This window comes from Garra rufa, chromosome 13 (genome assembly GCF_049309525.1).
Source record: "Garra rufa chromosome 13, GarRuf1.0, whole genome shotgun sequence".
NCBI classification, from domain to species: domain Eukaryota; kingdom Metazoa; phylum Chordata; class Actinopteri; order Cypriniformes; family Cyprinidae; genus Garra; species Garra rufa.
In genome coordinates, this window is record NC_133373.1 from 41,141,376 (window position 1) to 41,155,414 (window position 14,039).

A 14,039-nucleotide genomic window follows, 5' to 3' on the forward strand; every position below is an offset into this window, starting at 1 on the left:
TGTGTGTGTGTGTGTGTGTGTGTGTGTGTGTGTGTGTGTGTGTGTGTGTGTGTGTGTGTGTGTGTGTGTGTGTGTGTGTGTGTGTGTGTGTGTGTGTGTGTACATGTTACTTGAGCAGGAAGGCCTGTCTGAGAAGGTAGAGGTCAGTAACTTGGGCATTGCTAAGAAGGGGCCAGTGATTGTGGAAGAGGACCAGCTAATGTTGGAGTACACGAACGGCTCAGTGTGTGAAGCAGATGGAGTGATGACCACTTACACAACTCGTATCCACTTCTTCTGCTCACCTGGGACAGCAGTGAGTCATTACTGACCTTTTACTCATTTTTACTGTTGCAACGAGGCTTATTTAAAATTATTTATAATCATTTATAAAACAGTATTTTTATTTATGTATTTTTTTTCTTTAGCCATCTGGTCCTCGCTTTTTTATGAACCAGAATTGCACCGCAGACTTTGTTTGGCACACAGAAGCAGCCTGCGCAATCTCAACCGTTAAGGACACCAATCAGGTCAACCTTAGATTTTGCACAAACCAACTTTGACAGAATCGAGAAGATTTGTTTTCTTATTTCTCTTGTTATTTATCTACAGACCTGCTCGGTGAAAGATCCCAACACTGGCTTTGAGTTTAACTTGAAACCACTGGCTTCTGAAAGTGGATACCACGTCAAGGCTCATGGGAAAGACTTTGTCGTAAGAAGCACTTTAAAATCTTTCAAATGCTCTTGAGTAGGGGATGGATCAATACCGAAGTCAGTTTTAGTGTGATACCAGCTTCTGGTACATCAGTATCAGTGCTAAACAGAGATCTACTGTAATGATAACGGCCTTGGATGACGAATGAAATTAAACTGGGACTCTCAGTAGATTAAGTAACTTATTGTCAGTAATTATTTATTTATTTATACAGACACTGCTGTTCAAACATTTGGGGTCATTACTTTTTAAAATTACAATAAAACATTTTTAATGTTACTAAAGGTTTTTATTTCAATGTTTAATGTTCTTCTGAACTTTCTATTCATCAAAGAATCTTGAAACAAATTAATTCCACAAATTAAGCAGCACAATACTTCTTGAGCAGCAAATCAGCAGATTACAATGATTTATGAAGGGTTTGAATTACAGGAATAAATGACATTTTAAAACAAAGTTGTAATAGTTCACATATTTTTACTACACAAAGTTTTGAATTAAATAGTTTATGTGCATACACATTTAGTTACTATTAGTATTTATTTGTTAGTGGAATGGACACTGCCGTTGAACATTTTGGGATCAGTAAGATTTTTAATGTTTTTAAAAGAAGTTTATATTTATTTTTGTCTATATTTATTTCTTTTTTAAAAAGTAAGTAATACTTTTATTCAGCAAGGATGTGTTAAAATGGTGAAAAGTGATAGCAAAGATTTATATTTTCAATAAATGCTTTCTAACTTTTTATTCATCAAAGAATCCTGATGAAAGTATTACAGGTGCCAAGAAATATTTGCCAGAGTATTGATTTCTGAGATAATGGTTTCTGAAGGATCATGTGACATTTAAGACTGGAGTAATGCCTGATAAAAAATTCAGATTTGCATCACAGGAATAAATTGTATTTTAAAGTATATTAAAGTAGAAACCATTATTTTATATTGTAACAATATTTTACAATATTACTGTTTTTTTTTTCTATATTTTCTACATTTTTTGACAGTTTTCCTGGTCATGTACTAAAATGTACAGAATAATATATATATATTTTTTGTACAATTATACCAATGTTAAAACAAAAATTAAATATCCATCCTGTCTACTGTAGGTAAACATTTGTGGTTCTGTGAAAGAGTGCGGAACTGTCAGAGATAAACCTGTGTCTGGCTGTGAACTGGAAGATGAGAAACCTGTGAGTCAAGTTGGTGTGGAACAAGTTCTCCAGTTCTCCACTGACGGCGCTCTCACACTAATATACAAAGGGGTCCTGGACAAACCGACAGGTGCGTAACTGACAGAAAAATCATTTGATGACCTACACCACTGAAATCCACTGAATGTCAGCTTTACTTAGAGATATTATGCTTCCTATAAACATACCAGATTTAACAGTATTATCAGTATCATGGTGTCTCATGATGATATGAAACGATAGGTCTTCTGGGCAAAAAGTTATTGTTTTTAAAATGTATTTAAGCATCTTATTCTAACATTGCATTTCTTTAAAGTTGTGCTTTGGCCATTATGCTTTGGTACAGTGTCTGTCAAACAAACTAAAAGCGAAAGCACAAGTTGGCTTAATCCCTCCATCAAGTTTTTCCTTCATTGTTTTCGCTGTGTGCGTTTCAAAGTGAAGCACACACTTCGTTCAGACGTTTAGCTTGTCATCTGGTGTTTTCCATGCCTTCCAGCCAGCAGTTATGCTTTATTTTCGTGGCAGGTGATTACAGCATTTCACTAGATTTGTAGTGAGCCTGTTTTCACTGAAACAAGAGTTTTCCATCAAAATAAAAGCTCCACTGCTGTTTCTGCCACAAAAGCTTGAAGGTGCATGAATTGCTGGCAGCTAGCGGTTTAAATGGGTAACGTTACTGCAGTCCAGTAGAAATTAGTAAAGAAGTATTGTAATTTCCCTTTTTTTATTTTAAGTGCAATTGTTTTACAATATATGGCTATTACTGTCATAGGAATAACAATAATATAAAATTGTTGATAGTATTATTATATATAACACCAGTGTGCATGTAATTTAGAGTTTTCTTAGTTAGGAACATGGGTTGGAGCCCTTAATTTTAAACTCTCAAAGTGCATTTGATAGAATAATTCAACTATAAAATGTACAAAATTTTCTTTTTTTCCAAGTCTTTAATTGTCTTTTTTTTTTATATCGTAATAAATATCATATTGTGGACTTTATGTTGAGATATTATGGTATTGTAAGATTTTGATATTGTTACATCCCTACACATTAAATAACTTTTCAGCAATATTAGAGATGATCGCAAGGTGATGAAGCTAGTATAGCTTTGTAGGATGTAAATTGTCAGGAACCAACATACAGTTTAGGATCATTATGCGTAAATCTTTGAATCCCAAGACTGACCAATCCATCTTGGCATTACATGCAATGTTCCACCCCAGACCGCATCCATTTTTTACTCTGTTTCCCATCTGCACAATAGGTACCGAAGACAGCTTCATCATCAATTTCGTGTGTGACCAAAAGGCCAACCAACCTTCTCTGAGGCTTATACAGGAAGAGCTGGGGACAACTACACATGTAACCCACAATGTGTTCTTCGAGCTTTCCACTCCACTAGCTTGTGAACCTGCTCCTGTGGATTGCCAAGTCACTGGTAATTTTTCCTATGCACAAAAACATGCAAAGTGTGCAGTGTTAATTTCCTTGACAAATAATTCTCGTCATAATTTTCGCCAACGATATTTTTTCCTGTTCACTTTCAGAACAAAAATTTACAGATAATTTACTCACCCCCTCGTCTGTCTTTCTTCAGTCATAAAGAAGTTATGTTTTTTGAGGAAAACATTTCCGGATTTCACTATATATAGTGGACCTCTATGGTGCCCACAGATTTGAACTTCCAAAATGCAATTTAAATGCAGCTTCAAAGGGCTCTAAATCCCAGCCGAGGAAGAAGAGTTTTATCTAGAGAAAAGATTGGTTATTTTCTAAAAAAATTGACAATTTATATACTTTTTAACTTCAAATGCTTGTATTATGTCGCTCTGTGTGTACTGTGTATTCCGGTTCAATACAGTTAGGGTAGGTCGAAAAACTCCAATCTGATTTTCTCCTCCAACTTCAAAATCATCCTACATTGCTGCAGAAGTACCGACCCAGTGTTTACAAAGTGAACGTACAAAGAAGATTAAATGCCCTCTTAAACTGCATTTTGGTAGTTCAGACCCGCGGGCACCATAGAGGTCCACTATATGGAGAGAAATCCTGAAATGTTTTTCTAAAAAAACATAATTTCTTTGACTAAAGAAAGACAGACATGAACATCTTGGATGACAAGGGAGTGAGTAAATTATCTGTAAATTATCTGAAGTAAACATCTCCTTTAACTTTTGTCAATGAATAAAAATGAGACGAAAATGTTAGGGAAGATTTAGGAAAAGATTAATTTAGAATGAATCTGCTGCATGGTTAGGAGGTTAGATGCATACGTTTCAACTGTAACATAGCCTATTGATCTATCTGGCAGGACATAAGCTGGCATGTCTTATAAAACGTTCAAAAATGTCAGTATCTGGGAGTAAGAGAAGAGCACACATATGGATAAATCTGACAATGCAAAAGAACTCAAATCGGTCTGGTTTTCTGAGCGCAGACCGAATCAGTGCCTCATCACACAGCGCATGTGTATCTATTCTTTTACGCCTCATGAACGGAGAAATACAAACACCAAAACACACTCAGATACATCTTAGGTGAACGTAAACAGTTATGGAAGAAGAATATCAGGCAGGTATCAGTACATTGCATCCATGCATTCGGTTTCAAAGGGACAGCTGCCTAGTTTAGTCAAGCAACAAAAAAAAATGCTTTTGACTAAATTGCTTTTGTAGCCCTAGTAAAGATTAATCTAAATGTATATATATAAATAGATTTGTCTGCTTGAAACAATAAATAATGTGGTAAACAAGTTGTTATAAAGAATGCATAATGAGCCTGTAAAACAATTGGGATTTAATCGAAAAGAAGACCATATTCTTGTTTCTTAATGAAAAGTGGTTCCATTTCATTTTAATATGAAGTTGCATGTCACATCAGTTAAATTTGTGTCTATCATGATAAAACCTTAATATCAAACCTATACAATGAGCTTGGTAATATTAGAGAAATGCTTAATAAATACATTGCACTATAAATAAAGAGATTAAAATCTTATATTTAGTCGACTAAAACTATCATTACAAACTATAAGACAATTCAGATAAATAAAATAGGACTAAAACTAAATGGCGTTTTAGTCAAAAGACCATGACTAAGATTAAATCAAAATTGGCTGTCAAATTTAACACCAAAAGTGTGTCCTTTCTACACCATTACAATCTCCATTTTGTTACTGATCCTCCTGGCTTGCTTTTCCAGATTCACAAGGTAGAGAGTATGACTTGAGTGACCTCAGTCTGGATGACAAGTATTACGTTCCTCTGGACACCTCAGAACAGGCCCGCTTTCAAAAGTTTTACATCAACGTGTGTAAACCGCTGCCTCGTGTTCAGGACTGCCCTGGTGAGTGTCTCTTTTGACAACTCTTTTAAAATGTCTTCTAATTTTTAGTCTGGTACTTTGAGATGGATTTTTTGTTTGTAACTGGTGCTGGTCTGAATGAGTGCACAGTAAACTAATAGACTTCTGTTGTTGGCAGCTGGAGCGATTGGAGCATGTGGGCAGCTAAAAGGCAAAAGTGTAAATCTGGGATATGTGCAGTCCAGCCTGCAGGCAGCGGCAGATGGCTCCATCAGTATTGTTTATCTGAATGGGGACAAGTGCGGTTTAGGACGGTACTCCACACGAATCATCTTCCAGTGTGATGACAGTCCTGTAAGCAAGTGCACGCTTTCTCTCTTAAGTGCAAATGCATTTTTATCTATGGCGCTTTCCACTAATATGGAACAAATTGGTGTCTCATTAATTTGGAAGTCATTTCATGTTCTTATGAATGAAAATGACTGGACATGTACATATAAACTATAATCTAATCTAAGATTCACACATGCAATGTCTATAAATGTTTATAGTTAAATAATAGGGATGTAGCAGTATTATTAATATCATGATATCGCGATAGCAAAAGTGCATTTTAAAAACTACAAATTTGTAGTTTTTAAGATATTTGTTCACTACTTATTCTGACATAAAAGGTCTTTAAAGTTGTGTTTTGGGCCATTAGGCTTTGGCACAGTATCTGTCAAACAAACTAAAACTGAAAGCACAATATGGCTTAATCCCTTCATCAAGTCTGTTTAGTGAAGTCAATTCACTTACTTTTTTCTGACAGTTCTTACTGTTTTCTTAGTTAAGAACATGGGTTGGAGCTCTTAATTTTGAACTCTTAAAGTGCATTTGATAGAATAATGTAACTTTAAAATGTACAAATACATTTTTATTTGTCTTTTTTTTTAAATCACATATGCGTTTCATGAGATTTTGATATTGTTACATCCCTATTAAATAATTTTAAAAACTAATTTTAATGAATCACTGTTTAGCTGCACTTGATATATGTAACCCTGTTGCTGCAAGTAAAAAGAAATTAAGTAACTTTGAACCAATATTTTGAAAAAAAAAAAAAAAATTAAGCACCACAACTCTTTTTAACATTTATAACAAGAAGAAATTATTTTTGACACTGAAACTTATCAAAATCATCTTTGCATCACAGAAATAAATTGCATTTTGAAATGTATTAAAATGGAAAACAGATATTTGAAATTGTAAAAATATTTCACAATATTACTCTTTTTACTGTATTTTTTAATCAAATAAATACAGCCTTGGTGAGCATAAGAGGCTTTTTTTTAACACATCTAAAAATCTTACAACCCCAAACTTTTAAATAGTAATAAAAATAACAAGACAAAGTGATTAGATCTGTTTTTTTTTTATGGTGAAGCTTTTAAAACCTATTTTTCTTTTCTCTATTTTAAGGGTGCACCTATGTATGAACGCAAAGATGGCTGTGAATATGTCTTCATCTGGAGAACCTCAGAAGCTTGCCCTATCAAAAGAGTGCAGGGTAGGATCAACATCCAGTTTGTTCACTGAACATGAAGAAATACACTTACTTTGGCTTTGACTCAATTTAGTCCCTCTCCCTCACAGGTGAAAACTGTAAAGTCAAGGACCCCAAGAGTGGTTATGAGTACAATCTTACACCACTGGCTGGAAAGGACTATGAAGTGAAGGATTTGAATTACGAGTATAACTTTGCAGTATGTGGCCCAATTACAACCACAGTCTGCCCTCACGGTCCCAGCAATTCTGTGTCCTCCTGTCAGGTCGAGGGCAGTGCGCACAGGATAGCAGGTAACTTTGTTTTGTTCCGTATCATAGCTTCTTCATGTTTAAAGGAATAGTTCACACAAAACTGTAAATTTGCTGAACATTTACTCGCTCTCAGACCATCTAAGATGAGTTTGTTTTCTTCATCGGAACACATTTGTAAATTTTGGCATCACCGGCTCACCAGTGGATTCACCGCAGTGAATAGGTGCCGTCACAATGAGACTCCAAACATCATAGTAATCCACAATTAATCCAATCATAATTGGATTACTTTTCACTTCAAACCATTGCTTATGGCTAAAATACAGATCCTCTATCCATTATTTTGCTTTCTCCAGTGACAAAGTCATCTTGTCTGGATCAGGAGAGATATATGCACAGATTAAGCACTGTTTTCAAGCTAAAACCTCCCAAAACTAATCTAAACAAATATGTTGTTGGGTTTTGATGTGAGAGGACAACCAGGCATGGATTTTTCCTTGGAGGAAGTATTAATATGAATTTTTGACCAATAGCAACATTTAAAGTAAAAACAAGTCGCCTTAACAAGACATTTAATTTATGGACTGGAGTCGTGTGGATTATTGTGATGTTTTTGTCGGCTGTTAGGACTCTCATGACGGTACCCATTCACTACAGAGGATTCATTGGTGAGCAGATGATATAATGCTAATTTTATCCAAATCTGTTCTGATGAATAAACACTCATCTACATTTTAGATAGTTTGAGGGTGAGTAAATGTTTAGCAAATTTCAATGTTTGGGTGAGCTATTCATCACCTTTCCCATGCTCCTTTGCAGGCTTAGCTAATCAAAACCTCACATTTGATGATGGGATTATTATGATCAACTACACGAGTGGGGAAAAGTGCCACAAGATTTATGAGCGATCCACGGCTATTCTCTTCTCCTGCGACCACAGCAAGAATCCAGTGAGTTCCTTTCAGCCAATGAATGAGTTTATTAGAAAGTTAAATGAATTTCCTGACTAAATCTTTGTTTCTTTTTTTTTCTTAGGGTAAGCCAGAGTTCATAAAGGAGACTGCAGACTGCACATATCTGTTTGAGTGGCACACAGCGTTGGCCTGTCCTTCATTCAAAACCACAACCTGCTCCTACAAGTGAGAGTAAACATTTTTGCTTATGTATTCACTCCTAACACATGATACAACTGTTTAAATGACCTATAACCTTCTCTCTGTCTGGCAGTGATGGCAATGGCCACTCCTACGATTTGTCCACGCTAGCCCTGCACAAATCTAATTGGGTGGTCATACCGGATGCGACCAATCAGAAACAGCGTTACTATATCAATGTGTGCAAGTCTTTGGTTCCCCAGACCGGTGAGTGGTAGCAACACAGCTGGAGTGTATTGAGCAGTCAGCATAGGTGTTTTACCTGTTGTTTGTCTCAGGTTTGTGGAGCTGCCCGTCTAGTGCTGCGGCTTGTCTGAAGGATGGAGATGAGTATGTGAATCTGGGGGAGGCAGAGGCAGGTCCACAGTGGGATGAAAACCACCTGGTTCTAAAATACACCAATGGACAACCCTGTCCTGATGGCATAAGAAACCGGACCACCATTATTAGCTTCAGATGCGACCCTGACAAAGTGGTCAGTGGTTATTTATGTTTTTCTCTATACACTCACACATGCATATTCTGAAGTAAATATACAGTTTAGGTACAGTACAGTCAAAAGTTTACACACACCTTGCAGAATCTCCAAATTGTTAGCTATTTTACCAAAATAAGAGGGATCATACAAAATGCATGTTATTTTTTATTTAGTATTTCCTAACCTGAAAAAGATTTCACATTTAAGACGTTTCCATATAGTCCACAAGAAAAAATAATAGTTGAATTTATAAAAATGACCCCCGTTTAAAAAGTTAACTTGATTGACTTGTACACTTGATTCTTAATACTGTGTTGTTACCTGTTCTGTTCAAAAGTTTACGCCCCTGGCTCTTAATGTATCGTGTTTCCTTCTGAAGCATTAGTGAGTGTTTAAATCTTCTGTAATAGTTGCATATGAGTCCCTCAGTTGACCTCAGTGACAACACTACCTCAGTGTGAAAAGATGGATCACAAAATCATACAGTCATTGTTGGAAAGGGTTCAAATACACAGAAATGCTGAAAAACCAAAGAATTTGTATGACCTGAAGGATTTTTCTGAAGAATAGTGGGCATTTTAACTGTTCAGGACAAACAAGGGACTGCTGTGGATCATTCAGGTAACAACACAGTATTAAGAATCAAGTGTATGTAAACTTTTGAACAAGGTCATTTTATAAATTCATCTATTATTTTCTCTTGTGGACTATATAACTTATGTGAAATGTCTTATTCAGGTAAGTATTAAATAAAAAAATAGCATGCATTTTGTGTGATGCCTCTTATTTTGGTAAAATAATTAACATTTTGCAGATTCTGCAAGGTGTATGTAAACTTTTGACATCATCTATTCAGCAGGGATGCATTTAATTGATCAACAGTGACAGTTAAGTCATTTATAATGTTGTAAAAGATTTATATTTAAAATAAGTGCTGTTCTTTTAAATTATCTGTTCATCAAATTATCCTGAAAGAAAAAAAAGATCATGGTTTCCACAAAAATATTGAGCAGCGCAACCATTTTTCAATGTTGATAATATTAAGAAATATGTCTTGAGCATCAAATCAGCATTTTAGAATGATTTTTGAAGGATCACTGCAGACTAGTGTTAATTTCGTCACCTATTTTTAATTTAGTCTTAGTCTTAGTCTTGTGCCAAATGTCCTTGTTAGTTTTAGTCATATTTAGTCATTCACATATCTTTTTTTGTTAGTCAAGTTTTAGTCGACTAAAAGTCTCGTCATTTTAGTCTAGTTTTAGTCAAAAGAAAACTCAAGGTATCTTAGTCAAGTTTTAGTCGACTAAAAGTCTTTTAATTTTAGTCTAGTTTTAGTCAAAAAAGAACTCAATATATTTTAGTCTAGGTTTAGTCAAAAAATTGTAGTCTTTTTTTAAAATAACACATTATTACTGAGATTATTACTGATACACATTTCAGTAAAAAAAGTGTTTCACATATCTCAAACATTGGTTAAATGTCATAATTACCTGACAAAATACACTTGTTGAATGATTTTTGTTGAATGCAAATGTTAAACGTGTCTGGTTTTCAATTTCTGATTTAGGAGACACATTCACAAATGATTAACCCTTTCAGTGGTGAGTTTAAAATATTCTAGCGGACCCCTGAGAGTGAGTTTTTTTTAAGCGACCGTTATTTTAGAACGTTCGTCCTTATTGTTTCCATGGCGACGCATCAAGCTTGTCACGTGACACAACACAGACACAATAACACTGTATGACAGATAGATCGCTTTTATTTCCTTTTTCCTTTTTTATCCAGAATACTCACACACTTGCTTACCATGCCATGAACTATCTAATATTCCGATTCACAAATATGTGTGAATTAGTATGTTTCGTCGTTTAAAACCCTATATAAATGATCTGGATCGTAATCTGTAACGTGAGATGGGCGCGGCCATGTTTGTTCGCGCTGCTGTTCAGAGAGTCCTGTCAGCCGGATTTACAGCACATATACATTCATCCGTTTCTCCCGAAATACATGCAAGTAGGTGGCTGGTGAACTAGAAGAGGAATAGAGTGAACTTTTTAGTTACTTAGCCTATGTGTATGTGGTATGAATAAAACACATCGGCAAATTATATTTGAATAGATTGTTATTTGCTGCTTCCATAGACCTATGTGTGTATTTTACAAACTCTAAATGTCTCCTTTTACTAGTACTTATGTGTATTTAAATGTCTGAAACCTAAAATAAGCGTTATGTGGTTAAAAACACTGCATAGTTGTAATTATATGACAAGCGCAGAGCTCGTCCGTCTCTGGCTCAGCGCCAGCCAGTTTGAATATTTTAAAGCCGTAACAGCTGATGAAAAAGCAGAGACGATTGTAGACGAAAATGAAGAGAGATTTTATCTTAGTTTTTATTTTATGCAAAACATTTTCGTCTCGTCTTTTTTCGTCAACAATAAGGCATGTTAATTTAGTCTTAGTCAGCGTTTTTGGACAGTGGTGCAGTCTTGTCATCGTCTCGTCTTAGTCATGAAAAAAAAGGTCGTTGACGAACATATTTCGTCTCGTCTCGTCTGACGAAATTAACACTACTGCAGACTGAAGTAATGATGCTAAAAATTCAGCTTTGCATTACAGTTCTAAATTACATTTTTACAATATATTCAAATAAAAAAAACGTTATTTCAAATTGTAATATTTCATTTTTTTTACTGTATTTCTTAATCAAATAAATGCAGCCTTGATGAGCATAAGAGACTTCTTTCAAAAACCATAAAAAATCTTATTGACCTAATGTTATAATTAATATACAGATATTAATTATATCACATACTGTACAGTGTACGCTGAGCATAGTGACACTTTAGTTCTGTCTTTCTGCAGGACTCTGAACCCACTCGGATCACGGCTCTGGAGAACTGTGTCTATAGCTTTGTTTGGTCCACTGCTGCAGCCTGTCCTCTCAACAGCACTGAACATGGCGACTGTAAAGTCACAAATCCAGCTACTGGTGAGTCACCCGCATGAGCCCCATTCACACACAATACACGCTTCACAATCAGAACAACTGAATCACCTTACCCAGACACTTCCTGTCTGCTCATAGCTGTGTCATATAGGTGTCTGTTGCATACAAATGTGACCCTGGACCACAAAACCAAGTAGCACGGGGTATATTTGTAGCAATAGCCAAAAATACATAGTATGGGTCAAAATTATCATTTTATTAAGTAAAGATCATGTTCCATGAATATATTTTGTAATTTTCATGCATTAAGAATTTTAAGGCGATTTTCTCAATTTTTTTTTTTTTTTTTTTGCACTGTCGAATTCCAGATTTCAGCCAAATATTTTCCTTATTTATTCAGCTTTCAGATGATTTTGAAAAAAAAACAAAAAACTTATGACTGCTTTTGTGGTCCAGGGTTACAAATAGCCTGAATAACAGTGTTGATGTTTTCACACTCTAATCAGTTGAAAGTAGCACTCTGTCTACTCTATGTTTGTCCCTAAATCAACCTGAGATGTACTGTGCTTATGCCTGGTCTCCACAGGTCATCTCTTTGACCTTAATGCCCTCAGTCGGGCAGGTGGCTATACAGTCTATGATCCTTCGGATCATAGGAAGATGTTCAGACTGAATGTGTGTGGAGAAGTAGCCAATGCTGGTTGTGCCGCTGGAACAGGTATATTTTCCTTTGTAGATTTAATTTAGTGAAAAAAGAAAAATATCTATACAAGTAGATTTAAAAGCTTTAATGTTAGGTGGGATTAATCGCAATTATTTTAATTGACCTGAATAAGATATTTCACATAAAAGATGTTTACATATAGTCCACAAGAGAAAATAATAGTTGAATTTATAAAAATTACCCCGTTCAAAAGTTTACATCCCCTTGATTCTTAATACTGTGTTGTTACCTGAATGATCCACAAAGGTGTTTTTTTTGGTTTGGTTTTTGAATTTGAAGATCAGGGTAAATGTTATTTATTTTGGGTATCTTATATAGCCTCTGAAGGGCAATACTGAATGAAAAAAAAAAGATATTTAGGCAAAATAAGAAAAAATTTACACATCTCCATTCTGTGCAAAAGTTTTCACCCCCTGGCTCTTAATGCCTGGTTTTTCCTTCTGAAGCATCAGTGTGTGCTTAAAACTTCTGTAATAGTTACATATGAGTGCCTCAGTTGTCCTCAGTGTGAACAGATGGATCTCAAAATCATATAGTCATTGTTGGAAAGGGTTCAAATACACAAAAATGCTGGAAAACCAAAGAATGTGTTGGACCTGAAGGATTTTTCTGAAGAACAGTTTAACTGTTCAGGACAAACAAGGGATTCATGAGCAACTATCACTAAACAAAAAACAAAAAAACACAGCTGTTGATCATTCATTAGGGCCTTGAGCAAAAAAAGTTATTGTAGACTTTGTATGGTAATGTTGAGATTTTTTTTGCTGCAGCCGTGTGCATCAAAGACACTCAGAATGCCATAAGTGGTGGGAAAGCCACTAGGAAGCTGGTGTATAGGGATCAGGTGGTAGAGCTCACCTATGAGGATGGAGACGCGTGTCCCGCTAACCCTTCCCTCAAACACAAGAGCATCTTCAGCTTCGTCTGCAAGTCCGAGGGAGGAGGTACGGATGAACCGGTGCTGGTGTATTCAGATGACACCACTTGCACTCACTTCTTCTCCTGGCACACTCCTCTGGTCTGCGAACAACAGGTAACAGGAAGTCTTTAATGCTTTCGATTCTCTAAACCAGCTTCAGTTGAACCTGCAACAAATTTAGTGTTTGTTCTTTGCAGGTGAAGTGCTCTGTTTGGAATGGGACCAACCAGATTGATCTCAGTCCTTTGATCCATCTCACTGGTTACTACAAAGCAATCAATGAGGATGTAGATAGGGACAAGTCTCCTGATTTCTACATCAACATCTGCCAGCCCCTCAACCCCATTCCAGGGGTCAACTGTCCTCCAGGGGCCGCTGTGTGCATGGATCCTGTTGATGGAGTTCCAATTGTAAGTAAAAGCATCAGTACAACAGTGACTACGTTTACATGGACACCAGTAATCTAATTAATGACCTTATTCTGAATAAGACAATAATATGATTAAGCTGTTTACATGAGTTGCTTTTAGAATATTCCTTTCATGTTCCCATTTTACATGTTATAGTACATAGATCGATTAATGACACATTAGGTCCACACGCGACGCTATCAGTTCATCTTCCTTATAGACTTTTGGATGTTTCGGTTTTAATTTTACAAAAACTTGAAGTGGCTCTGGACATATGCAACAATTTTTTTAGAATGTGCGAGTTAAAATTTGCCGTGGTCGCATTTGTGCGAGTGCATGCTGTGCTGCTCCAAAGCGTCTGCTCCATACAGCGAGCGTTTCAGAGCCAGTCAGTTTTCAGGAAAAAAAACA

At 35.8% G+C, this 14,039-nt stretch overlaps 1 protein-coding gene across 1 annotated transcript in view; it reads left to right on the forward strand.

Moving 5' to 3' along the window:
* igf2r (insulin-like growth factor 2 receptor) overlaps positions 1-14,039 on the forward strand; it is a 52,961-nt gene that overhangs the window by 22,170 nt on the left and 16,752 nt on the right. Inside the window, exons 18-34 of the mRNA XM_073852998.1 lie at positions 119-295; positions 408-509; positions 592-693; positions 1,805-1,979; positions 3,159-3,332; positions 5,096-5,239; positions 5,376-5,551; positions 6,659-6,746; positions 6,833-7,036; positions 7,817-7,947; positions 8,033-8,136; positions 8,225-8,358; positions 8,430-8,626; positions 11,491-11,617; positions 12,162-12,293; positions 13,070-13,332; positions 13,416-13,628. Of these exons, the coding sequence (XP_073709099.1) occupies positions 119-295; positions 408-509; positions 592-693; positions 1,805-1,979; positions 3,159-3,332; positions 5,096-5,239; positions 5,376-5,551; positions 6,659-6,746; positions 6,833-7,036; positions 7,817-7,947; positions 8,033-8,136; positions 8,225-8,358; positions 8,430-8,626; positions 11,491-11,617; positions 12,162-12,293; positions 13,070-13,332; positions 13,416-13,628 (2,643 nt within the window). The remainder of the gene's footprint in view (positions 1-118; positions 296-407; positions 510-591; positions 694-1,804; positions 1,980-3,158; positions 3,333-5,095; positions 5,240-5,375; positions 5,552-6,658; positions 6,747-6,832; positions 7,037-7,816; positions 7,948-8,032; positions 8,137-8,224; positions 8,359-8,429; positions 8,627-11,490; positions 11,618-12,161; positions 12,294-13,069; positions 13,333-13,415; positions 13,629-14,039) is intronic.